This window comes from Rhinatrema bivittatum, chromosome 7 (assembly GCF_901001135.1).
Source record: "Rhinatrema bivittatum chromosome 7, aRhiBiv1.1, whole genome shotgun sequence".
NCBI lineage: Eukaryota > Metazoa > Chordata > Amphibia > Gymnophiona > Rhinatrematidae > Rhinatrema > Rhinatrema bivittatum.
In genome coordinates, this window is record NC_042621.1 from 38962171 (window position 1) to 38989915 (window position 27745).

Here is a 27745-nt window from a genome sequence, read left to right on the forward strand (position 1 = left end):
TGTAGTTGGATCCGTAATTATTAGAAACTCCTGTATAGGGCCTGTATTTTCTTTAATGTTAAATTTTATTCCTGAGGTAGAGTAATGGATCACCCCCAGGAAACGAGGACTTTAAAGCAGACGGAAAAGGGAAAGATATTATTGTGATAGGCGTATATATTGGTTTGTGGATACTGCTTATTACACAAGATTGTTTTCTTGATGTATTTTTGAAAATGAAAAAATAAAATTTAAAAAAAAAACAAAAAAACCCCTTGTGGGCTGGAGGAGATAGATAGCGTCGGTCTTCCAGTTCACTAGTGGGATGGAGATGGGATGTTCCCAGAGCCGGACAACAAGCTCCTTAAAAATGTCGTGTACTGGCACAGGCATCACTTCTTTAAGAGCATCAATACATTGTAGGAACTCTAACATTTTATGCCTAGAATCCTGCTCTGTTAAAAGCTGGAAAGGCACTGACTCCGTCATGGCTTTTACAAATCCAGCAAACGTCAGATCCTCTGGTGGGGACTTACGCCTCTCCTCTGGGGGAGAGGGTTTAGAAGGCAAGTCCTCATATTCATCTGTGGAGGAAACTGATGCCTCTTCCTCCCAGGGATGGTAGGAGCATCTTCCTCACTTTAGAAGCCTGGAGACACATGAGGTGAGCCCCCCACCGGAGTCTTAAGCTGAGACCCTGAAGGCCTTGGAAACACTAAAGACACTGGTGGAATCCAGGGGCGCATCGGCACCCATGGCCCCATATGCATTGGGAGCATCAGGGGAATAGAGGGCACCAGCCCCAAAGGCCCCAGGAGGGCTAGTGCATGGCCTGGGCACCATCGACCCTGATGGACCTCCCTCGTCCAAGGAATCATTTACCGGAATTGGAACCGGTGGAGGCAGCGGCAATGCATCCTTTGATGGACAAAGGACTTAAGGCATCGGGGTTGACTGCGATGGTAAGACACAGAGCAGCAGGTTCAGCCACTTCAACAGAGGTGCAAGTACCAATGGAGTTGGCTCCTGCAGAAGTGGTGGTCCCAGTGGAACAGGAGGCTCGATGCCCTGCAGGACCCAGCTGACTGCAAGCTGCACATGCCTCTAACTCTTCCTCAAAGGCTGCCGAGGACAGGACAGCTTGAGGAGGAGGCGGCAGTGGAATCGGATTGCCCCCAGAACCGTGGGGGAGTTACTAAACCCTTCACCGGTATCAGTGGGGATCCGAGAGGTTCCTTGGGTTGTCCAGAGGGTACAACATCCTCTGGATGGGACTGCTTTGGCGGAGGAACAGATGTCGGTGCCTTACTGTGGTCCGAATTCTTCAAGGATGAAGACCGATGCCGTGCTTCCTGGACTTTTCCTGGTGCTCACCCCGGTCCTTAGCCAGAGCTGAGGGAGGGACAGGAACCGGATTTGGACCTGGACCATGAGGATATGGACCTCACTCGTCCCCCGCTCCTATTTCTGAACCAAAACTCTGTAGCAGAGGAACACAGAGGGGACTGTCGCCGAGACTCCCTTATGCGGAGTCAAAGTCCCAGACGCCAATGTCAATGGTTCCGATTTGTTAGCATCAAACAGCTTCGCCACTTTGTCCAGGCATGCCAGACGACCCTTGGGAGTCATTTGGGCACAAAGATCACAGCCAAGGACATCATGCAATGCCTCCAGGCACAGGCCACAGACCTCATGGGAGTCTGTGATGGACATGGTGTGGGGTCACTGGGGGCAATGGTGGAACCAGATGATGCCATGGGAAAAAAAAAAGAGCATGGCACACGGTCGATGCCCGGTGGCCACCGGGAGGCAACACAATCGGCTGACCACAAACTACCAAGGAAACGTACCAATACTGAGTCAGAAAAACCCGAAAAACATGCAGAGGGATCCGACGGGACTTGTGAAAGAAGAGAAAAAAAAATTAAAGTTGTTTTTCACAGCAAAAAAGCATGAGCTCCACAGCCACAAGGCTTCAGCTTTGCACAAAAAGAGAGACTGAAGAGGAACCCCGCCTGGACGCGTGGATAGTGGCACGCTGGGCATGCTCAGTGTGTCAGTCAAAGTTTCTAGAAACTCTGACAAAGGTTTTCTGTGCTGGGCTCCATCTGATTATGTCACCCAGGTATGAGGACTACCATACTGCTTGTCTGTGGAGAAAAGGAAACTTACTCACTATAGCCTGTGGGGTTAAGTCACAGGGAGTGCTGACTGCAGCATGTGGGGGTTAAGTCACATAGAGTGCAAACTTCAGCAAATACGGAACAACTGAATCCCTCAGACTGCCCGATTCTCTCCTCTCTGGTTCTCTATCACTGTGGGTAGAAAAGCAAATAAAATTCCTAGGCTTAAACCACCAACTCCCCCATATCTTTTACCTGACCTCTCAACCCTGTTCATTTATATATGTCCCAAACATGTTTAAATTATGTTATCATACGGGCCTCTACTACTCCCAATGGCCTATCCACGCTGCCTGTCTATTCCTATCATACTTTTCTATAGATATATGCCAGTTGTGAGTCAAAGAAAAATTGGTTCTTACCTGCTAATTTTTGTCCTGGAATATCACAGATCAGTCCAGATTCCTGGGTCTTGCCTCTTTGCCAGAAGATGGAGACAGAGAAAAGTTTCACTGATGCTGTCACATAACCTAGAGGGCCATCTGCAGTCCCTCAGTATTGACCTGTACTCAAGCCAAGATGATAGCTATTGCACCAACACTAAGAACCCTGAATCCCAAAGCTCCTACCAGGAGCAGGAGAAAGGTGAAGTTCAAACAAAAATAATGAAAATGTTTCCCAAGAAATCAAAGCACAACATGATTGAAATTGCCAAAGAAAACTCTGCATTATACACAAATTATCAGTACAAGCGGACTTTCCTTCCCAATAGGTGCGTCTCTGGACTATCTGTGGTATTCCAGGAATTAAAATTTGCAGGAAAGGACCAATTATCCTTTTCTGTTCATATCCCAGACTCCTTGGATGTACCTAAGCTCCCTTAAACCAGGTGGGACCGAGAGACTCCTGATCATAGAACACTCTCACCCAAAAAAAATGGAATCTGGAGCCCAGTCTTCCAACCGATAATGTATGACGAAAGTGTACAATGAATGTGGAATTCAGCCGAAGAGGTCACCTGAGAAAGAGTCGAGTGAGCCCTCAACCCCTGAGGCACAGGACAACCCTCACAAATATAGGTTGAGCCAATTGCCTCTTTCAGCCATTGTGCAATCATAGCTTTTGATGCCTTACACCCCTTCTATGGACCATTCCACAGCACAAAAAGGTGATCCGGTAAACAGAAATTATTAGTTGCCTTAAGATACCTCAATAATGCCCAAGACTCGAAGTTCTTTTGCGTGAGGTATGGACAAATCCAAATCTAGAAAAGTCGTAAGTTCTATAGTTTGACTAAGATGCTGAAACAACATTTAGCATTAAGGAAGGTACATTGTGAAACGATATCCCAGTCTCTGAAATCTGCAGAAAAGGATCTTGACATGACAGAACCTGAAGCTCCAAGATTCTCCTGGCTGAACAATTAGCCACCAGAAAAAACACCCTCAGAGATAAATCCTTTATGGTTGCCCTTTTCAGTGGTTCAAATGGAGCTTCACACAATCCTCTAAGAACCAGACTAAGGTTCCAAGAAGGATCTATCTTTCTCACAAGAGTACGCAAATTCTTCGCCCCTCGAAGAAAAATGCATCACATCCAGATGCGCGGACAGAGCAAATCCCTGCAACTAATCCCGAAGACAGCCTAAGGCTGCTGCTTGCACTCTCAGAATTAAAGGCAAATTCTTAATCAAATCTCCTATAGAAAAGCCAATAATATGGGACATCATAGTCTAAAGATGCTACACACCACTAACAGTGCACCAAAGATCTTCCAAATCTTCATATATGCCAAGCATGTGGAAGGTCACCTGACCTGCAATAAGGTGGCAATAATTTCTTTGGAATATCCCCTCTGTCTCAGCCAATTCTTCTCAAAGGTCAAACTGCGAGACAGATGTGAGTTGCCTGATTCAAAAATATTGGGTCCTGGCGAAGATTCGACAGATGACCAAAGTGCAGTGGCCCATCAATGGCCATGTTGACCAGATCTGTGAACCAGCAACTCTGATTTCTGGAGCCACCAGAAATCAGAGTTGCTTACCTATAACAGGTGTTCTCCCAGGACAGCAGGATGTTAGTCCTCACATGTGGGTGACATCATCAGATGGAACCCTGTCACGGAATACTTTTGTCAAAGTTTCTAGAACTTTGACTGGCATGCTGAGCATGCCCACCATGCTACTAACCCTGTGGCCACACGGGGTCCCCTTCAGACTCGTTTGTAGCAAAAAGTATGAGCAAAAAGCAAAATAAGAAAACGGTATCGAACCCAACTCCGCGGGGTGGTGGCCGGGTTTCGTGAGGACTAACATCCTGCTGTCCTGGTAGAACACCTGTTACAGGTAAGCAACTCTGCTTTCTCCCAGGACAAGCAGGATGGTAGCCCTCACATGTGGGTGAATAGCAAGCTACAGGCTGACTCATAATGAAGTAGGCCTAGCAGCACCCAATTTGTGCAACAGGCACAACAACTGGGGTGCTGTTGGCAATGATGAGGCAGCCTGAAATTCACAGCGGGTCGAGGTAGGACGAGTTGGGTTTTTACACTGGGAATATGTTCCATAGGACAGACTGGCCAAAGACAGAGACTTGTCATCCAGCCTTGTCAATGCAGTAATGGGCTGCAAAGGTGTGGAGAGAGTTCCACGTCACAGCCTTGCAGATGTCGGCAATCGGTATTGAATGGTAGTGTTGCCATGGCCCTGACTGAGTGTGCCTTAACTCTCCCCTCAAGTGTAAGGCCTGCTTGCAGGTAGCAGAACGCAAAGCAGTCTGCCAACCAGTTGGAGAGAGTCTGCTTTCCCACTGCAACTCCAAGCTTGTTTTTGTCAAAAGAAACAAAGAGTTGGGTGGACTTCTTGTGGGCTGTAGTGCGGTCTAAATAAAATGCAAGTGCACGCTTACAGTCCAAGGTGTGCAGAGCTCACTCATCCGGGTGAGCGTGAGACCTTGGAAAGAAAGTGGGCAAGACTATGGACTGATTTAAGTGGAAATCCGTTACCACCTTAGGAAGGAATTTAGGGTGAGTGCAGAGAACCACCTGGTCATGGAGGAACCTTGTGTAGGGTGAGTAGGCCACAAGGGCCTGTAACTCACTTACCCTGCGAGCAGATGTAATGGCTACTAGGAAAATTACTTTCCATGTAAGATATCTGAGTATCTTACATGGCATATAGGGGGCTCAAAAGGAGGATGCATGAGCCGTGCAAGTACCACATTGAGGTCCCATGCCACGATTGGTGGACGTAAAGGAGGCTTAAGCTGTAATAAGCCTCTCATGTAATGATCCAAAAGGGGTTGAGCCGTTATCGGGGCATCCCCTACTCCTTGATGGTAAGCAGAGATAGCACTGAGGTGAACTCATATGGAAGAAGTCTGGAGACCAGATTCTGAGAGGTGCTAGAGATAATCTAAGAGTGATGGTGTGGGGGGGGAAGTAAAGGAATCTAAGCCTGTGTGCACCACATGGTAAACCTCTTTCATTTAGAGTGGTAAGACTTCTGCATGGAAGGCTTTTGTGAAGCTACGAGGACTTGAGAGATGCTACTAGAAAGATTGGGTCTGGAGATTTGGGTGGCGTAATTTGCCGTGATTCTGTGTTATGAGGTGGGTTCCTGGACAGATAGGTCGAGAAGTATGGGAAACCAGACTTGGCGTGACCAATATGGGGCTATGAGTATCATTAAGCCTCGGACCTGTTGTAGCCTCGGCCCTGTTGTAGCTTCACAAGAGTCTTGCTTATTAGCGGAACTGGAGGGTACGCATATAGAAGGCCTGTGTTCCAGGGGCGAGCGAAGGCATCCATGGTTGGTGCTCTGCAGTCCCTGTGTAGGGAGCAGAATCGTTTCACTTTGCAGTTCTGGCTGACCCCACCGGTGGAAGATTCAGCCCGCAACAGAGGATTCCAGAAACCACTCGTGGGACTGGAAACTTCGGCTGAGGTGGTCTGCCACTGAATTGTGTGTGCCTGCCAGGTAAGTGGCTCACAGTAGAATTGAGTGCAACAGGGCCCATGCCCAAATTTGTGCTGCTTCTTGGCAGAGCAGATGAGAGTCCATGCCCCCCTGTTTGTTCAGGTACCACATTGCTACTTGGTTGACTGTTTGAATCAAGACGACCTTGTTGGATAGGCAGTCCCTGAATGCATAAAGGGCGTACTGCATCACTTGAAGCTCTAGAAAGTAGATTTGATAGGTCACTTCGGCTTTTGTTTCATAATATTAAATTTACACCAAGCAGCTCCCATCATTCCTTCGCAATCCGGAAGTGATGTGGTATCACAATATTAGAACATTTATGGAAGTGGGTCGCCTGATATCGTTTGAAACTTTGTGCGCAGCTAAGAAACTGCCACCCTCTGAATTTCTTGCTTATCAGCAGCTGCACCATTTCTGTTGGAATAATAAGGTGGGGACACAGCTTGAGCTTGGTAAATCCCTTTTGGAAGGTTTTTGTTCCTCTGTTAAAACTTTAAAAGGCTGTATCTCTAAAGTATATAGATTACTAAATGCTAAAGCTAAGGGCAAACTGGCGCATATAAGAGCATGGGAAAGAGATCTCCCAATGGAATTATTTGAAGATGATTGGTTGGATATTTTCAGGCGGGTTAGCAAAGCCTCTATTTCCTCCCTACTGGTGGAAAACAGTTATAAATTATTATACTGCTGGTATCACTTGCCTGATAGATTACAAAAAATATACCCCAATCTTAATGGTATGTGCTGGAGAGGTTGCGCTGTTTCGGGCACTTTCATTCATATGTGATGGATGGGTAGGTCTAAATCTCCTTTCTGGCAATAGGTGGAGACTTTTCTTTCTGAGATACTTGCAGACTCTATATATTTGCAAATGGATGTTGCTCTTTTGAATAATAATGAGCAATGTAAGAACGTAGCTTCACAATCTTTAATTTCACAGGTTTGTATTGCAGATCGACTTGAGATCGCTAGGTCCTGGAAACCGAAGGACATTCCAACTTTGGAGAGAGTACTTTCCAGAATTAATAAAGTCTGCACCATGAGTGAATTAACAGCAGAAAAGACTTGTCGCCTATGAAAGTTCTACTTAATTTGGGATCCTTATTTGCTACGGCGAAAGACCTCTCATTAATTTGGGTCTATTTACCAGCTGAGGCATACGCAGTCGATAACATACCTTGAAAAATGGGATATATGAGATTTTCCGTTTGACAACCGCTGATGAAGGGCATGTATTGTTCTTTGGGTTCGATCCAGATGGATATATTTACCTGTATCTTTTCTTTTCTTGCTTATCTATAATGCATACTAGTAGGTTGTGCAGGACGATGGGAGGGTGAGGGGGAGAACTTATAGGGGTAGATTTCTAAAAACTGCGCGATCGCGTACTTTTGTTTGCGCAGCAGGCGCAAACAAAAGTACGCTGAATTTTATAAGATACGCGCATAGCTACGCATATCCTCTAAAATCCTGGATCGGCGCGCGCAAGGCTGCCGATTTTGGGCAGCCGGCGCGCGCGGAGCCGCGCAGCCTACCTCCATTCCCTCCGAGGCCGCTCCGAAATCGGTGCGGCCTCGGAGGGAACTCTCTTTCGCCCTCCCCTCACCTTCCCCTCCCTTCCTCTACCTAACCCACCCCCCGGCCCTATCTAAAAAACACCCCCCTACCTTTATCCATGGATTTACGCCTCCCGGAGGGAGACATAAATCCACGCGCGCCAGCGGGCTGCTGGCGCGCCGAGACCCGACCCAGGGGCGGTTCCAGAGGGCGCGGCCATGCCCCCGGAACGCCCCGGGCCGAAACCACGCCCCTGGGCCCGCCCCTGAAACGCCGCGTCCGCCCCCAAAACGCCGCGTCGTTCGACCCCCGACACGCCCCCGACACGCCCCCTTCCGAAAACCCCGGGACCTACGCGCGTCCCGGGGCTCTGTGCGCGCCGGCAGCCTATGGAAAATAGGCGCGCCGGTGAGCAAGGCTTTTAAAATCCGCCCGATTGCGTTTATTGAAAAATCTTGATAGTTGTTTCTATGTCTAGATGTGTTTATTGTGTTTGTACGATTCTTATATGGAAAACAATAAAGTATCAATTAAAAAAAAAAAAAGAAACTCTCCCTATAAGCTTATTGATCAGAGGCTTCCAAGAGAGACCAGAACAAATCATTTCAACGCAAATGAGAAAAACAACATGAAAAGATCAGCCACTGCTGATAATAACAAACAATAATTCTATGCTCTAAATCTCAAAGTGCTCTACAATTCTGAATCAACAGATAAATGAATTTTGGCAGTTTGGGAGGGTCCCAGATTAGTCTGTCTGGACTCAAGGAAAATAAATTATCAGGTAAGACTAAATTTCTCCTTCATCCAGCCAGACCAATCCAGATGCATGGGATGTACCCAAGCTATCCTTTATCTGGGTGGGACCCATAAGACCCCCAAGCCAAAGGACCATTCTTCCTTGGCTTAGAACATCAAAGCAAAAATGCTTTAAAAAGGGAGGCAAAGGAAGAATATGTCTCCACTGTAGGCTTCTCCACTGGCAAACTCAAATGAAACTCTGTCTAGGACAAAAGCCTATGCCCTGGTGAACTGTGCCCGAATCCTCTTAGGCAGCAGCAACTCTTTGGCTACTTGAACAGGGCCTATGGTTTCCTTAATCCAACGAGCTATGGATGCTTTCTAAACCACCTCACTGTCTCTGGAATCACAAATTAACTTTCTGAAATGTATTTATTTATTTATTTATTTATTTATTTATTTATTTAACATTTTTATAGCCCGACATTCGTTGTGAACATCACATCGGTTTACACAGAACATGAATGTAGCGTAAAAGGCTTAACAGGGAACTAATATTTAAAATAAGTTAGAACTAAATTTAAAACAGTAATTGTGGGAAAGAATGACTAAATATTTACAGTATAAACAGTGTCCAAATATTTACAGTAAAAAAGGTATAGGAATGGAGGGTAAGGCATTTATGAGGTAGGAGTTAGGTTTGGAGGAGAGTCAGGGGAGGGTAGTGGGTCAGGGGACGTCGAAGTGTGATATGAAGAGGCATTTCGTCAAAAAGATTAACATAGTGAAAGGCATGGGAAGTTACGAAGGGCGGGGATAGGTGGAAAGGAAGGAGGGTATAGTTTAGGATGTGTTGTGAAAAGGGGGGTTAGAGAGAGAAATTCAGGTATATGTCTGCTTGAATAGCCAGGTCTTTAGCTTCTGTTTAAATTTTTTTGGGCAGAGTTCTTGGTGTAGGTCAGCAGGCATGGTATTCCATAGTGCAGGTCCTGCTATAGAAAGTGCACAATCTTTGGTGGTAGAGAGGTTAGTGAGTTTGGGTGATGGGGTGTGTAGTGTTGCCAGGTATTTATTTCTGGTGGGTCTTGTGGAGGTGCGAAATAGTAAGGAGTCGTTGAACTATTGCATATTTTGGTTGTGTAGGGATTTATGTATGATGGTAAGGGTTTTGTTTAGGATCCGAGATGAGATTGGAAGCCAGTGCAGTTCCTTGAGGACAGGGGAGATATGTTCGTTTTTGCAGGTACTAGTGAGAATGCAGGCAGCAGCATTTTGTAGCATTTGGAGGGGGTGGATTATGTTTTTGGGTAGGCCTATGAGGAGGGCATTACAGTAATCGATTTTCGAAAAGATGGTGGATTGGAGTACTGTATGGAAATCATTGAGGTGTAGAAGGGGTTTTAATTTTTTTAGGGTGTGAAGTTTGAAGAAGCAATCTTTTAGTGTAGAGTTAATTAATTTTTTTTAGATTAATTTGGTTGTCTAGTGTGACGCCTAGGTCACATACATGTTGTGAAAAGGAAATTGTGGATGGGGGCGTGTAGAGAGGTGGGAACTGATAGTGATGTTTTGTGGAGAGATGATCATGAGTTCTGTTTTAGCTGTGTTGAGAGCAAGGTTGATGTTAGTGAGTAGGGTTGTTGATTGAGAAGAGGGCAGTTTCCCATGTATTAATGGCTTTGGGTAGGGTTTCAGTCACAGGTACGAGGATTTGTATGTCATCCGCATATATAAAGTGCGGAAGACCAAGTTCAGGGAGGAGGTGACAGAGGGGTAGTAGGTATAGGTTGAATAAGGCGGATGACAAAGAGGAGCCTTGCGGGATACCTAGTGTCAGGTTGATTGCTTTAGACTCACTGTTCCCTATTTTAACTTTGTATTGCCTATTGTTAAGGTAAGATTTGAACCAGCGAAGAGGGACTCCAGATATGCCAATTTCACTGAGGCATTCAATTAGAATGTTATGCATTTGGCTGTAGAAATCCAAGGGACCAATACATGTTGGGGAATGAGACACTGATATGCACCAAGCAGGTAATACACTTCTGGGTAACAAAAAAGTGCAACAAAGTGGTAGCCAGAGACAGAGGGAGATGCTAGGGTACATAGGGAGAAGCATAAGCAGATCATGCCTCTATACAGGTCACTGGTAAGAACAGGCTTAGAGCTTGTCTAGTCATATAATTGTGCAAAATTAAAAAATCTGGTCATTCTTCTTTAGATCCAGTTACATTGGACTCTGTCCATACCTCTTTTAGTACGCTGTTATATTTGCTCTTTAGGCTGGCGGCCTCTGCTTTAACAGCATAGAGTTGGGTCCTTGATTCTTCCACCTATAGTAGAGAATGAAATATTACATTTTAAAAAGATGACTCCACTATTCAAGGAAATGTTTCATTCACTTTTTGGGAAAAACACCAATTTCTGTGTATGAACCCACATTTGTATAGGCCTGGGTGCTGATCACATCGGTACCCATTCAGGGTCAGGTGTGGGGGATATCTGTACCCATGCAAGGCTGTTGGCAAGTGCATTTATGTGAGCACATTTGGACAGGCCATTATCTTTCTGTATTTATGTGCATCTGTTTGGTTTATGTGCATGTCCTGTGTACCTATGTTTGCACATGTTCATGTCAGTTTGGGATTAAGAGATCCAAATTGACTATAGTTTCACACTCAGACTTGTTGAAAGCTGTGTTAAAGGCTGGGTTTTTAAATTTTAAATAGTATAGAGACAGATTTATTTTAAATAAGACTGATTTTAGATCAGTTATTCAAGACTTCATCTTGACGACATTAAATTATTGTAACACTTTGTACATTAGTTTACCCAGGTGTCATTTTAGAGCCTAGCAGTATTAAATGCTGCTGCTTGCTTAATTTCTGGGTGCCTGGTGTTAAGGTCATACATTGGCTGCTGTTTGAACAAAGGATAAAATTTAAGAGCCTTGTTTTAGTTTTGTTTTAGATTCCATCATATTTACAAGAATAGATAATTAGATATGAATCTGTTCATTATTTGAGATCAATAAATCAGCATCTTTAGTTATTCCTAATGTCAAGATTGTATGTTTAAAAGAGATTCACCCCAGGGTCTTTTCCACAATAGGCCTCATGTTATGGAATAGCCATCCTTTAGGTCTAAGGCAGATGCAAAATTATAAGCTTTCAAGAAACAGCAAAAAGCTTATTTGTTTCTGGAAGAATTTCTGGCATAGAATCCAGATTGAGATGTTTTATTTATTGTATTTTGCTTTATATTCTGTTTTGAGGTATGTTGTATGTTATTTTAATATATATGTTATATGGTTTTCCACTCAGAACAATGATTCTGGTAAGCACAGAAATAGAAATTATTTTAAATAAATAAATTTGGATATTCAGATCTTGCTTTCAATTGTTCTGAAGATACTTAAAAGCTTCTCTGTTTTATTGTTTTGCCTTAAATTTTATTCTAATGTTATGTAAAGGGCCTCGAAAGGCCTTGCATTCTGTCAAGAAAAGGGCCTCTAAAGGCCTTGCATTCTGTTAGATAGGGGTGTTTTAGTGTGCCCTTGGGCCTCAGCCCGACCCCAGACGGATCCAGGGCCGAACCGAGGGTTGACGGCGTGTTCCCGCATGGCTGACGGGCTTACCCTCTGCCAGACCTGCAAGCTCCCAAGGCCAACAACATGATGATGTTGGAATGTGAATGGTCCTCCGACCATTCCGAGCCCTTTCGGACCTGCCGCTTGGATCGGCATGGAGCAGCAGGCCTGGCCTGAGGTCGAGGGCAGACTGGCCTTGACACGAAGACATAACACCAAGGTCAATGCAATGGCATCGCAGACAAAGACATGACACCAAGGCTGATGCGGACGGCATCAGAGACGAGGACTGGCACAAGATATGACACCAAGGTAGCTGAAGACATGGCACCAAGGCTGATGTGAAGACATCATGGACCAATGGTCGATGCGACGGCATCCCGGACCAGGGTCGATGCGACAGCATCAGGAACAAGACATTGACATGATACCAAGACTGATGCAACAGCATCCAGGACGAGACGAGGAACTTGACGAAGTCCAGACGAAACAAGAAGCTGGGCGGAAGGACATTGACACTGTCTCTCAGGGCGCCCTACACAGTCCACCGAGGGACTGGTCGCGGACCACCCTGTCCCACTGTGCTCCCTACACAGCCGAAGGAGGCTGGTCACGGACCACGCTGAGAATGGGATGAGCGCAGGGAAGAATCCAGCCAAGGAAGAACTTCGACGACAGAGCCAGATGTCGCCCGAAGCACCACAAAGGCTGGCAGGACATGACGGCTCAGGAGCACAGGACACCAGTCCACCTGTAGGCTACTCCACGCTCGGGAAAGACGACACCCGAGAGAGCATGGCCTGACAGGTACCAGAAGGCTCAGGAACGCTGAAGCAAACACCAAGAAGGGCAGGTCACCAAGGAACTTGGAACATCAGGAAGCAGAAGATCAAGACGAGACACCAGGACACCTGGACGGGGACCTCAGGCACGAACATGACTTGACATGACAAGACGAAACGACGAGGAGCTCCACGAAGAAGACCTGATGGAGCTCGGGCAGGCAGGAGCCTCCAGAGAGAAGTAACTCCGATGCAAGGTGAAGACGTACTGTGATGACAGCCCTTTTATAGGGCTCAAACAGGAAGTCCAATCCTTAGGTGGGGCCAGCACACTTCCTGTGTCTGGCCCTTTAAATCCAGCAGAGAGGTGCGGCCGTGCGCCTAGAGGCAGGAAGCAGGAACTTGTGCAGGACCGTAGACAGCGGCCTGCACTGACGTCTTCAGAGCAGAGGCAGGGCTGGGCCTGTACAGCAGATCCTGATGGCGGTGGCAGCTCCAGCCGCTGCAGGAGGCCCTGGGGGCGGCTCCAGCCGCCACTTGAGCCCGGGGATGCGGCCATCGCGCCGCGAAGAGGGGGTGACGGCAGCAGCTTCCAGCCACAAAGAGGATAAAAGTCTGCGGCACCAGCCGCGGTGAAGGCAGGCGACACGGGCAGCCTCCGGGCCGCGAAGAGCATCAAAGTCCGCGGCTCTGGCCACGCTGGAAGGCCCGACGTCGGCGGTGTCCACGCCGCGTTGGGTGAAGAAAGCAGCAACGGTGAGTGCCTGATCGTGGGGGGGACATACGGGCAGGGTTCCATAACATCTCAATAGCTATGGAGTCTGTAACTATTTTTCCATGCTCTATATACATAATTTAAAAGCTTCCAGAAGTGATAAACAAATAAGTAGCAGCCATAAGTAAAGAACCATCCTGACCAAAACAGATATAATAAATAAACCCTCTGCAAAAAACTTTGGGCTTGATTTAGCAAGGATTATTGCTGGAAAACCCTAGATACATGAGAACCTGTATGCCCTAAAGTAATGTAATCCATTTTTAAATGTCTGAAAAGCAGAATATAAAGCAAATAAATAAATAAAAATGTTAAAAACAAATAATTCCTTGTTTTCCAAGACCTTCCATTTAAATGTTATCATTTGATATCAAGAAAGGAAAATTGGTTCTTACCTGATAATTTTCGTTACTGTAGTACCACGGATCAGTCCAGACTCCTGGGGTTTTGCCTCCAGCAGATGGAGACAGAGAAATTTTGATGGACTCTGTCATAAATACCAGGATGCCACCTCCAGTCCGTCAGTATTGCTCAGTCACAAAGCAGAATGGTACGAAACCAAACTAACTATATACAGTAACCTAACAACTTAAACTGGTTCACTAACCCCCAAGTGGAAACAGAACCCGTGAGACACTGTAAACAAAGATCTGTCAATTAAAACAAAGAACAGCTGAATGAGAAGTCTCGATTACCTGCGAACTCCAAATGGGCAGGACTCTGGACTGATCTGTGGTACTACAGGAACAAAAATTATCAGGTAAGAACCAATTTTCCTTTCCCTGTACATACCCGGATCAGTCCAGACTCCTGGGATGTACCAGAGCTCTCTTACCTGGGCTGGGATCCGAAGAGGACCACTCTCAGCACACCTGCTCCAAATCCCCCCACACCCAGGTCCTGGACATCCAGGCGGTAGTGCCTGGCAAACATATGTAACGACTTCCATGTGGCCGCTCTGCAAATCTCCTGTGGCAAAATATGCTGACATTCCACCCATCACATAGCTTGAGCACAAATAGAATGCACCCGAAGCCCTTGAGGCAAAGACTTGCCCTTCAGCAAATAAGCAGAACTGATAGCCTCCTTCAACCATCGGGCGATAGTGGTCTTAGATGCTAAATTACCTCGTTTAGGGCCACTTCAAAGCACAAAGATGATACGATACCCGAAAACCATTGGTAACCTCAAGGTAACGCAGCAACGCCCTACAGACATCCAATTTCCGTAATTCCCGAGAGAGAGGATCAGAACGGTCCAAATCCGAAAAGGAAGGAAGCTCCACCAATTGATTCAAATGAAAAGAGGAGACTACCTTCGGTAGGAAGGAAGGAACTGTCTGCAAGGATATCCCCGAATCCGAAATCCTCAGGAACAAAGCCTGAAGTTCAGAAACCTGCCGAGAGGAAGAGATTGCTACCAAGAACACAACTTTCAACGTGAGATCCTTCAATGTTGCTCTTTTCAACAGTTCAAATGGTGCAGCACACAAGGCCGAAAGCACTAAATTCAGATTCCAGGATGGACAAGGATGGGACACCGGAGGCCGTAGATGCTTTGCTCCACAAAGGAAACGAGACACATCCGGGTGAGTTGCTAATGGGACTCCCTGAACAGCACCACGTAAACACCCAAGTGCTGCAACCTGCACCCCTCAAGGAACTACACGATAGTCCCTTTGCCAAACCAGCTTGAAGAAAACACAAAATCTCCGGCACGGACGTGTGAGTAGGCAGAATCCCCCCGTCTATGCACCAAGTCTCAAACACCTTCCAGACGCGAACATAAGACAGGGACGTGGAAGTCTTACGCGATCTCAATAGTGTAGAGGCTACCACATCTGAATAACCTTTGTTCTTTAAATGCTGCCTCTCAAAAGCCATGCCTCTAGACAAAAGTGATCGGCCTGGTCGAAACATACAGGTCCTTGATGAAGCAGGTTTGGGAGATCCGGGAACCGCAGAGGACCTTGCAACGTGAGATTGACTAGATCCGCAAACCATGGGTTTCACGGCCACTCGGGAGACACTAGAATCATGTCGGACAGATGAAGCTCTATTCTCCTGAGCACCTTTCCGATTAGGGGCCAAGGTGGGAACACATACAGCAACATATTTGTCGGTTATGGAAGCACCAGAGCATCTACTCCTGCCCCCGTCTCTCTGCAGTGAGAAAAGAAGCGTGGGGCTTTGGAATTCTGGAATGTTGCCATCAGATCCATGCAGGGCGTGCCCCACCTGTCGCAAATGAGTTGAAAAGCTCCCCTGGCCAGCTCCCACTCGCTGGGATCGAGTCTATGTCGACTGAGAAAATCTGCGTGAATGTTGTCGACCTCCGCGATGTGGGACGCTGCAATACTGACCAGGTATTGCTCTGCCCAGCTGATCCGCATTCAAGCCTCAGCGCCACCGGCTGACTCTTGGTTCTGCCCTGGCGATTGATATAGGCTACAGTGGTTGCATTGTCGGAAAGAACCCTGACTGATTTCCCCTTGATAAGTGGGAGAAAGGCCTGCAATGCCAGGCGAACTGCTCTGGTTTCCAGGCAGTTGATGGACTATTGGGACTCCTCCTGGGACCACTGCCCCTGCACCGACTGCTGCAGACAAACCGCTCCCCACCCGGAGAGACTGGCATCCGTAGTCACGACCATCCATTCCGGAACAACCAGAGGAACCCCACGGCTCAGGTTGTCCGCAAGGAGCCACCAGTCCAAACTGGTTCGTGCTGTGTCCGGTAAACGCAACCACAGATGAAATTGTTCGGAAACCGGATTCCAACGAGAAAGCAAGACTGATTGCAAGAACCGCATGTGGGCGAAGGCCCAAGGGACAAGCTCCAGGGTCGAGGCCATAGACCCCAAAACCTGCAAGTAATCCCAGACCGTCAGCGGGTGTTTGGACAAAAATGCTCTCACCTGTCCTTGCAATTTTGCAATGCGGTCCCACCGTGAGAAAAACTCTGCCTAAATGAGTGTCGAACAAAGCTCCCAAAAACTCCAGGGACTAGGAGGGAATCAGATGACTCTTGGACAGGTTGACCATCCATCCGAGGGCACATAGCAGCTGAAGTACCCTGTTTATCGCCTCCTGGCAAAGGATGTCTGACTTCGCCCGAATCAGCCAATTGTTCAAATATGGATGCACCAAATATCCTTCCCTGCGCAGTTGTGCCACTACCACTACCATGATCTTGGTAAACGTCCTGGGAGCGGTGGCCAGACCGAAAGGCAGAGCCTGAAACTGGTAATGTTTCCCCAGAATGGAGAACCGCAGGAACCTCTGGTGATCAGTCCTGATCCCGACGTGCAGATACGCCTCCGTCAGATCCAGGGATGCTAGAAATTGCCCCTGCCGTACGGAAGCAATCACCGACCGCAATGTCTCCTGCGGAAACAGGGAATCCAGAGACATCTGTTGACCTTCTTTAAATCAAGAATGGGCCGGAAGGTTCCCTCCTTTTTGGGAACCATGAAGTAAATGGAGTAGCGACCTTGCCGAAGTTCCGCCGGAAGAACGGGAGTAATCGCGCTGAGATCTAGAAGGCGCCGAAGAGTCTCCCTGACCGCTCGGTGCTTGGTGGCGTACCTGCATGGAGAGACGAGAAACTGATGGTGGGGCCGCCGTGCAAAATCTAAAACGTAACCGTGTCTTATCACTGATAGGACCCATTGGTCCGACGTGAGCTTGGCCCACTCCTCATAAAACAGAGACAGTCTGCTTCTGAACACCGGTACCAAGGAGCGGGCCGGCCGCCCATCATTGCGAAGGCTTTCCACCCGGAGCGGACTGGGTGTTACCAGTTCTACCAAACCGTATCTCTGAAAGGACTGAGACTAAGACTGCTGTCTGTTGGAATTTTGGTGAAAGGAGGAAGCAGGTGGTCGGGATGTCCGAGGCTTTCGGCCCCCACGAAACTGAGATCTGGATCCAAACGATCCTCTAGTCTTCGGCCTGTCCTCAGGTAAGCGGTGTACTTTATTCTCATTGAGAGACTGTATCAGATCCTCCAGCTCCTTGCCAAAGAGCAGTTTGCCCTTAAAGGGCAGAGATCCCAGCTGGGAAGAAACGTCTGCTGCCCAGTTTTGCAACCATAGCAGACGACGAGCTGAAACAGCGGAAACCATGGACCTGGCTGAAGTGCGGAGCAAGTCATGAAAAGCATCGGCACTATAGGCAATAATTGCCTTCAGATGTGCCGCCTGGAAGGTTTCATCCTCCGACAATGCCTTGTTGGCGAGCAACTGCTGGACCCAGCAAAGGCCCGCCCGCAAGGCAAAATTGCTACATATAGCCGCGCGGACCCCAAGTGCTGAAACTTAGAAAATTTTCTTGAGCTGAATTTCCAGCTTTCGATCCTGCAAGTCCTTAAGGGCCGTTGTACCAATAACCGGAATGGTGGTCTTTTTCGTGACAGCCGAAACTGCCGAATCCACTTTGGGAAGTCTGAGAAGCTCTAAGGCCTCCTCCGGCAGAAGATACAGCTTATCCATAGCCTTGGCTACCTTCAGCCCTAAATCCGGTGTATCCCACTCCCGAAAGAGTAAGTCCGAGGCTGTAAAATGAAAGGGAAAGGAGGAAGGCTGCCCCCGCAAGCCCAACACAACCGGGTCCGTAGCCCCCAGCCAAGACTCTTCCTGGGGGGTCTCAATACCCAGTTCTCGTAATATGACAGGGATGAGAAAGCCTAACTCATCTTAACGAAAAAGCCTGATGACTTTAGGATCATCGCCATCCATTCCATGAGCCTCGCGCAGACCCCCCTGCGAGGAGTCCACCTCCCCTTCAACCTCGGAGGCTGGGAAGGTAAATGCGGATACTCCGGATCCCGAAGAAGTAGCCGAGACCTCCTGAGGTACCTCGAACCTCAGGGGTCTCTGCACCTGTGGGCGTCCCATCTCCTCCACGTGCTTTGCCTTCTTCTGTGGCCTGGCTGTAGGGTCCGAAAATCTCGTGGCATCTCTTCCCCTCTTTTTGCCTGTCCTTCTGGCTTTAAGGCTTTGTGCATCAGAAGCATAAAATCAGAGTTAAATGAAGAATCTGAGGAAGTATCCTCAGCATCTCCTGCCGGGACTTCCCCTACACTATGTGGGTGAGGCCCCCCCAAATCGCCAACCTCAGGGGCTATCTATTGAGGGATAATCGCAGAGGGAGATTCCCTTCCCCCACTGCTGCAGTTGCTGACGCGAGCGAATCCAAGATGGCGCCTGTTCCCGCGCTCAGCGGGAACAGGCCTAAATTCAGGGCCGACAGGGTGCCGAACGCTCCGGAGACAGTCTGGACCCTCGGTAGGGTCACGGAGGCTCCCTCTCCTCCTGAGAGGCAAGAGGCACAAAGACCTTCTGTGGAAAGTCAGGCAGCGCACAGCGCCTCAAGCCTTACACGCAGCCCTCCTCGGCATGGCGGAAAACTCCAACTCCCAAACTTTCCTTCAGCACCACCCGACAATGGCACGGTGAAACGAAGCGAGGAAAGCCTGAAGAGAACAGAGAAAAGAAGAGGGCCACAAACTGACAACAGAAGAAAACTTTTTTTTTTTTAATTACTTGCCACAGAGCCTCCGGGTCCCGATCCTACTGGGGGGAGTGAGCCGGGCTCCCCGGTATCACCCCCAGTATAGTGAGTGGCTGGAAATAGGGTTCTCAACCCTGTACATCAGCGGCCTCGAAAACCAGAGAGGATGGTCCCCTCAGGACCTAGCAACCCTCTGGGAGGCAGAAGACTGTCTCCTGATTCTGAATTATTTATTTATTTATTTATTTTAACACTGAAAAAATAAATACTGCAGACAACTGTCTAAGCTAGCACTAATCCTAAGCCAACACTAATTCACTTCACAGACTATAGGTTTTGCATCCGCCATCTGCTGGAGACAGAGTAATACTGACGGACTGTAGGTGGCATCCTGGTATTTATGGCAGAGTACATCAAAATTTCTCTGTCTCCATCTGCTGGAAGGGAGGCAAAACCCAGGAGTCTGGACTGATCCAGGTATGTACAAGGAAAGTATTTTACTGAGTACAGTGCTGTTCCTTAACAATAATAAAAGCTGTATTCAAAGTATCAACAGCACTGGGTGCACGCTGTCTTTTCTAGGGAAGCTTCAGAATGGTATCAAGCAAAATTTTGCCTGATCTAGCCATAGATCCCCAGCTGCAAAATTTAGCAACACTACCCAAATCTAAAGGATAATGATTGTGAAAATAAACCTGTGCATTTATTTATGTTTTATGTTTCATTTGATTTATATTCCGCTTTTTCAGCACTTCGAAACGGATTACATTCGTGTACTGTAGGGATAAATTCTCCTAAATGTCTCAAATCTAGATTCTTTTTATTTATTTATTTATTTATTTATTTAACGTCTCTTTTATACCGATATCCGTTCGCACATCGCATCAGTTCACAAAAAACAAAAACTTTTGGGCAGGGCCCTTACATATAACAGATAATTAGTAAACTAGGAAAAATACAAATAACTTATGGGAGGAGCCCTTACATATAACAAAATCAATGAGTAGATGCAATGAGATAAAACTGTAACAATAACTATAATTATATACATACGAGTGCATAGTACAAAATCAGCGGACATAAGGCGTTCATCATAATATATCAGAGGATAATTCACAGCGGAGTATTATGTGATGAGGGGTGACATGGGGTAGGCTTGTCGAAAGAGCCAGGTTTTCAGTTTTTTTTTTTAATTGGGGGTATATGTCTCCATGCGTATATCATGGGGCAGGGAGTTCCATAAGGTGGGGCCGGCAAGTGAAAAAGCTCTGTTTATAGTAGAGGAGAGTTTAAAAGATTTGATAGATTGGGCACGGAGTGTTCCTTGGAGGGCTGGGCGGGTAGGTCTCTTGGAGGTACGGGGGAGGAGGGGGGGGGGTTGATCCAGTTGAGGTTGGAGTTTAACAGACTCTTGTGTATGATGGAAAGTGCTTTATAAAGAATTCGTGACTGTATTGGGAGCCAGTGTAGTTCAATAAGTGTGGGAGTGATGTGGTCTCTTTTTTTTGTATTTGACAGTATCCGAGCGGCGGCATTTTGTAAAAGTTGTAATGGCTTGGTGTGTGTTGCGGGGATGCCAAGAAAGAGTGCATTACAGTAATCTATTTTAGATAAAATAATAGACTGGAGTACTGTACGGAAATCAGTGAAATGTAGGAGGGGTCTGAGTTTCTTTATCGTTTGTAGCTTAAAATAGCCATCCTTTATGATGGATTTAATGAAAGGTTTAAAAGTAAGGTGATTATCAATAATGACACCTAGATTGCGAGTGTGCGATGGGAAATTGGTGGATGAGTATGCAAGTGGGATGTCTGGGAGTGGTTGCCTGTTAGATATAATTACTAGTTCAGTCTTGTTAGGATTTAGAGCTAGGTGCATGTCATTTAGGAGTTGGTTGATGGAGGAAAGACAGGATTCCCAGTTTTGTAAAGCAGTTTGGATAGAGTCAGAGAAAGGGAAAATGAGTTGTACATCGTCAGCATAAATGAAATGCTTGATGTGCAGGTTAGTGAGGAGCGTGGTAAGGGGAATCATATATATATTAAATAGCGTAGAGGAGAGTGAAGAACCTTGGGGCACACCTTGGGGAAGAGTGATGGGATCAGATTCGTTGTTGTCCACAAGGACAGTAAAATATCGATTTTGGAGATATGATTGAATCCAGGCGAGGGCATTGCCAGTAATCCCAATACTCATGAGGATGTTGAGGAGGACATCGTGATTGACTGTGTCGAACGCAGCCGAGATGTCAAGCATGGCGATCAGGTAAGAGGATCCTGAGTCAGTTCCTCTGATAAGAGTATCATGTAGGGAGAGGAGCAACGTTTCAGTACTTAAAAGCTTCCTGAAACCATATTGGGTGGAAGGGAGGATGTTGTTTTGTTCAAGGTGATCAGAGAGGCGTGAATTAACTAGTTTTTCAAGAACTTTAGCTAGGAGGGGTAGGTTGGAAACCGGTCAGTAATTAGACAGAGTGGCGGGGTCAAGATTGGGTTTTTTGAGTAGCGGTTTCACTACTGCTTGTTTGAGAAAATCAGGGACAATGCCATGCTCTAGAGAACAGTTGAGAATATTTGATAGGGGTTTGGCGATCACTTTGTGTATAGATAGTAGGAGTTTAGAAGGGATGGTTTCAGAGGGATGTGATGAGGGTTTCATTTTCTTAAGTATGTTCTCTACTTCTAGGGAGGATGAGGATTCAAAAGAGGAGAGGGAGACTGGAGAGTTGATAGTGGGGAGATAGATATTGAGGTTGTTGTGCGAGAATTGAGCTGTGATAGAGGATACCTTGTTTTTAAAAAATTGTGCTAACTCATTGCAACGATTTGTAGAGGAGTTAGCTGGTTGTTGTGTGTGTTTGGGGGAAGTCAGGTCAGCAACCATATCGAAAAGGGCCTTGGGGTTGTATTGCAGACCATTTATTTTTTTTGGCGTAGTATTCACGTTTAGATTGAAGGATGGAATTTCTATATTCGTGCATACGTTGATAGTAGAGTGTTTTGGCTGCGGGGGATTGGTGTTTGCGCCAAGACCTTTCCGCAGCTCTGAGTTGGATTTTAAGATTTCTGAGGACAGGCGTGTACCAGAGTTTCCTATTTCTACGGTTAGGGTTGACAGTTTTTGTTATTAGGGGGCAATGTTTATTGGCGATGCTAAGGGTGAGGTTAACCCAGGTGGAGAATGCGTTATCTGGGGATGATAGGTCAATTTGCTTGTCAATATCTGAACATGCTTGTGTGATGGTTTCTACCTCGCAGGATTTGCGAAATTTGAAAGATATGGGCTGATGGGGCACGGGAATGGAACTTTGAGGAAGTGTGAGTTTAGTCTTGATCAGGGAGTGATCAGACCAGGGTACCGCCATACATAATGGAGGATTGGTTATGCTGATGGGGGAGTTGATAAAAATCAGGTCAAGGGTGTGGCCAGCTTTGTGCGTGGGCGAGTTCACTATCTGTTGGAAACCCATAGCTTCGAGTGAGGAAAGGAAAGCTTCACAAGCTGGGGATTGTGGCGAAGTATCCACGTGTAAATTAAAATCTCCTAGGAGAATCGTGGGTACGTCAGGTGATAGCGCGTTTGCAACGAATTCAGTAAGAGGTGATGAATCTTTCTCTAGGAGACCGGGGGGGGGGGGGGGGGGTAATAAATGAGACACAGTTGGAGAGATTTTGATTTGAAGAAGCCAATTTCATATTGATATGGGATATCACATTTCTGGGACAAAAGTTGGAGGTCCTTTTTTACAGCCAGGAGTATGCCGCCTCCTCTCTTCTTTTTCCGCGGGATTGAGAAAACATCGTAGTTATCTAAGGGTAATTGGTTAATGAGGGGAGTATCATGTTGTTTGAACCAGGTTTCAGTGACAGCGCATATTTCTGGTTTAGAATCAGTGAGAATGTCATGTAGAAGATGGGTTTTCTTTTGGAGAGATTGTGCATTGAAAAGGATAATGGAAATGAGAGAGAGGCTGATAGCTTGAGTGCGAGTGATGGTGTGTAAAGGGATAAGTCTTCTTTTGTTGTGAGGGGTTTTGTGGTGTGTGGTTAGATGTGTGGATGAATTGGGAACATATGGGTGGAATTCTGTTTGATATGTTAAGGCGCAATCTCCGAGAAAAGGAGGCATTGTTGCACTACAGTGTAGAGCAATTAGCAGGGTTAGGCGAAAACAGGTATGAATGCAGAAGACAAGATGCAAAATACAGGTATGAATACAGGTAAGAATACCGGTATGAATGCAAAATACAAAATACAAGGATCCAATAAATGCACTTTACAAACAAGCTAATGTGTACAGTAGGCTATACAGAAATTGTATGGTGGTGACAGCAAGTGTCACAATTTTAGGGTGTCTGGAAAACCAGGCAAGTTACTAGTGGCTGACTAAGGTGCAAATGTGGTACATAGCACGACTAGCATGATAGGGCTTATGCCGGAGCAATTAATGTGTTAACCAAACTTTCTTAGGAGGAGGGAAGATAGGAATGATTCAGAAGATTAGGTAGCATACGTATTTAGCAACAAGGGATGGGAGACAATTCAAGGATATATCTTTCATACATTCAAAATGCCAATTGAGAATGATTGGACTTAGATACTTCACCAGTATAACTGTTTATTTTTTTTTTTTTAATTCTTTATTTATGAATTTTTCAATATAATTACAAGAATATACCTTGACTGAAATTACAGAAATTGTTATAACATGAAATAATATAACTACCATTAGTATATACCGTATTTTTCGCTCCATAAGACGCACTTTTTTTCCCCCAAAGGTGGGGGGAAAATGTATGTGCGTCTTATGGAGCGAATATAAAAAAAAAACCAAACAAAGATCTAACAAACCCCCCGACTCCCCCAAGACCTGCCGACTTAATTTCCTACAACCCCCCACCCTCCTGACCCCCCCCCAAGACCTGACAAATTAATTTCCTGCAACCCCCCACCCTCCTGACCCCCCCCAAGACCTGCCAAACGTCCCTGGTGGTCCAGCGGGGGTCCGGGAATGATCTCCTGGGCATGGGCCGTCGGCTGCCAGTAAACAAAATGGCGCCGACGGCCCTATGCCCTCACTATGTCACTGAGACCGACCGCTGCTATTGATCGGTCTCAGTGACATAGTGAGGGCATAGGGCCGTCGGCGCCATTTTGTTTACTGGCAGCCGACGGCTCACGCCCAGGAGATCATTCCCGGACCGCTCCTGGACCCCCGCTGGACCACCAGGGACGTTTGGCAGGTCTTGGGGGGGTCAGGAGGGTGGGGAGTTGCAGGAAATTAATTCGGCAGGTCTTGGGGGGGTCAGGAGGGTGGGGGGTTGTAGGAAATTAAGTCGGCAGGTCTTGGGGGAGTCAGGAGGGTGGGGGTTTGCAGTAAATTAAGTCGGCAGGTCTTGGGGGGTCAGGGGGGTGGGGGTTGTTAATTTAAAGGGTTGGGATGGGGGGGGGTTTGGGGGTTCCCAGAGAAAGAAAAGTTTCTGATCTGGGGAGTGGACCGAAATGGCCCTCCCCAGACCCGAAAACAAAATGGGGAGAAAAAAAAAAGCTATGCACTCCCCTAATTTGCTCCATAAGACGCCCAGACGCAGAGCCGGTTTAGCACAATTTTTTTTTTTTTTTTTAAATTTTCCCCCTCTGAATCCTAGGTGCGTCTTATGGTCGGGTGCGTCTTATGGAGCGAAAAATACGGTATATTCATAACCAATGGATACATCAACAGTTTCATTTGTTTTTCATAGGCAAAGGGTGGGGGAGGAAAACCAAAGGAAAAATTGAGAAGTACATTATTGAAATATTATTCACTTAAATATTGGTATCTCACTATATATTGACTCAGAACATTTAACTTAGGCCCTTCCATCCAAAAACTCTCTCAATTGGTCTGGCATAAAGAAAACATATAAATTTCCAGCAGATTTTACAATGCATCTACACGGAAAACGGAGAGCAAAGCTAGCCCTTTTGGCCAGAACCTCTGGGCGCATAGCTAAGAATAATCTCCTTCGTTGTTGGGTGGGGCGTGATAGGTCAGGATATACCCTCACTACCCCTCCCATGAATTCATTATTAATATTTTGAAAAAAGGCTTTCATCAAGAAATTTTTTTCTATTTCAGTATAAAATTGGACAAACAGGGTGGCCCTTTCCGTGATTTCCATTTCAGAATTCTCCACGTATTGTGTCAAATTATTGGAATCCTCTCCTTTTCCTCCAATGGAAATTTGTGAACTACTCCTTAAAAAGAAGAGTTTTTTAACAGTCGGAACTTTTGCAGCTTCAATCTTGAGTGTTTCCATCGCAAAGCGCTTAAAAGTCACCAAAACAGGCTCACCCATTACTTTAGGGAAATTAACCAATCTTGCATTAGAGCAACGTAAATAGTTCTCAACTGACTCCAGTCTCCTTTGTGATGTTAAACAATCCTTCATAATTGAGGAATTTTGGGACTGTGTCTGGTTTACCTTAGCAGTTAATTCTTGAATGCAATTTGTATGGTTTTGAATCAACAAAGTATGCTCTGTTTTTACAGACTGAACTTTTAAATCAAATTTGCCAATCAATTGGGATTGAGTATTCAGAGTACGAGCCATGGTAGCCATTAATTCCCAAATGGCTTCCAGTGTTATAACTGCTGGTTTCTCAAACTCCAGGGGACGTAGAGTGTTTCCTCCCAATTCCCCCAGTGGGTCCTCTCTCGATGTCCCTTGAGATTCCTCATTGCCCGCGTTTACCAAAGTGTCCGCGGGTCTTTCACATACCTCCAACAGATGGGTGAGGGGAAGCCCTGCTCCGTGTAGAGGAGTAGATCCCTCTCGTTGTTCGCCCGCAGCTAACTTCGCATCCGGGGTTACACTTCCACTGCTCATACGGAGGGGAGAGCTGCTCAGCAGGCCTCGGGGTACTGGTGGGCTCAAGGTGATCTCGCCTGGCGATAGTGCCGCTTCTCCCGGCTCCACCACAGCGGCGCTTGAAGTTCCCACCACTGGAGATACCGACGCGAACTCAGTGATATATCGTTGTCCCGCTGGGCTGGGTAGGCTTGAGGGATAAACTCTTACCCTTCCTTTGCGCTTATGAGGCATGTTGAACAAAATTGAGCCTCTAATCGAAAAGATTTAAAAAGGAAACTTATAAGCGCGATGCGGAGCAACTCGGTTCAGCGTCTGCTGGCGGCGGCCATCTTGGCTCCTCCAGTATAACTGTTTAGACTAGGTTTGCTTGGGCTGGTCGTCCTGGAGCTTTGCTGCCAGTTCTGGAAGAAGGTGCGTGGCAACAAACGTTGGCGATGCCTGCAGAAGTTCAAAGATCGCCTGGACACAGTCACGAAAACCTTCTGGGCTGTCTGACGGGGCTGCTCGAAGGGGCGCTCAAAGGGGCAGGCCCCTTTGTCGCGCTCCTTAGGCGCGCGACGCACGGTGCGCGGATCTGCAGTCGATTTAAAGGGCCCCTGTGCCCTTTGCGATTGGCTTAAAGGTAGGTTAGGAGGCGGGCCTTTAATCCGATTCGTGTCGGCGGGTTGGCGGGCCTTCTCTCGGTCGGGTCAGCGGCAGGTCGGCGGCAGGACGGCGCGGTAGGCCTCGTGGTCGGCCTCGGACCTAGCGGGGGCAAGGGAGAAATTTAGAGGCCTTACCCCGATGGGTCCCTGGCGCCGATCGCGCAGGCCCTCCCTCGCTCCGGCTACCACGTGGAGAGGAAGAATCGCCGAAGTAGAGAGCTGCTTGCCGCAGAGGAAAAGGCTGGTCGCTGGTGCTGCAGTCGATTTAAAGGGTCCCTGTGCCCTTTGCGATTGGCTTAAAGGTAGGTTAGGAGGCGGGCCTTTAATCCGATTCGTGTCGGCGGGCCTTCTCTCGGTCGGGTCAGCGGCAGGTCGGCGGCAGGACGGCGCGGTAGGCCTCGTGGTCGGCCTCGGACCTAGCGGGGGCAAGGGAGAAATTTAGAGGCCTTACCCCGATGGGTCCCTGGCGCCGATCGCGCAGGCCCTCCCCTCGCTCCGGCTGCCACGTGGAGAGGAAGAATCGCCGAAGTAGAGAGCTGCTTGCCGCGGAGGAAAAGGCTGGTCGCTGGTGCTGCAGTCGATTTAAAGGGCCCCTGTGCCCTTTGCGATTGGCTTAAAGGTAGGTTAGGAGGCGGGCCTTTAATCCAATTCGTGTCGGCGGGTCGGCGGGCCTTCTCTCGGTCGGGTCAGCGGCAGGTCGGTGGCAGGACGGCGCGGTAGGCCTCGTGGTCGGCCTCGGACCTAGCGGGGGCAAGGGAGAAATTTAGAGGCCTTACCCCGATGGGTCCCTGGCGCCGATCGCGCAGGCTCTCCCTCGCTCCGGCTGCCAAGTGGAGAGGAAGAATCGCCGAAGTAGAGAGCTGCTTGCCGCGGAGGAAAAGTGTGGTATATAAAATTTAAACATTTTATATACCACACTCTTCAAGAAATATTGATCGGGGTGGTTTACAGTGTCACATTCACAATATAACAGCATAAATTAAGTTTTAAACATTAATAACAAATACAAAAAGAAAGCAGAGTTGCTTACCTGTAACAGTGTTCTCTCAGGACAGCAGGATGTAGTCCTCACATGTGGGTGACATCATCAGACGGAGCCCCATCACGGAAACATTTTGTCAAGGTTTCTAGAACTTTTGACTGGCACACTGAGCATGCCCAGTATGCCATAATCCCTGTAGCCACAGGAGTCTCCCTTCAGTCTTGTTTGT

The 27745-nt window shown here is 47.2% G+C and overlaps 1 protein-coding gene across 5 annotated transcripts in view; it reads right to left on the minus strand.

The window, feature by feature from the left end:
* Positions 1–27745, minus strand: part of PMFBP1 (polyamine modulated factor 1 binding protein 1) — a 1053891-nt gene that overhangs the window by 629542 nt on the left and 396604 nt on the right. For all 5 annotated transcript variants that reach the window (XM_029608277.1, XM_029608279.1, XM_029608278.1 and 2 more), the window contains one exon: positions 10629–10712. In XM_029608277.1, the coding sequence (XP_029464137.1) occupies positions 10629–10712 (84 nt within the window). The remainder of the gene's footprint in view (positions 1–10628; positions 10713–27745) is intronic.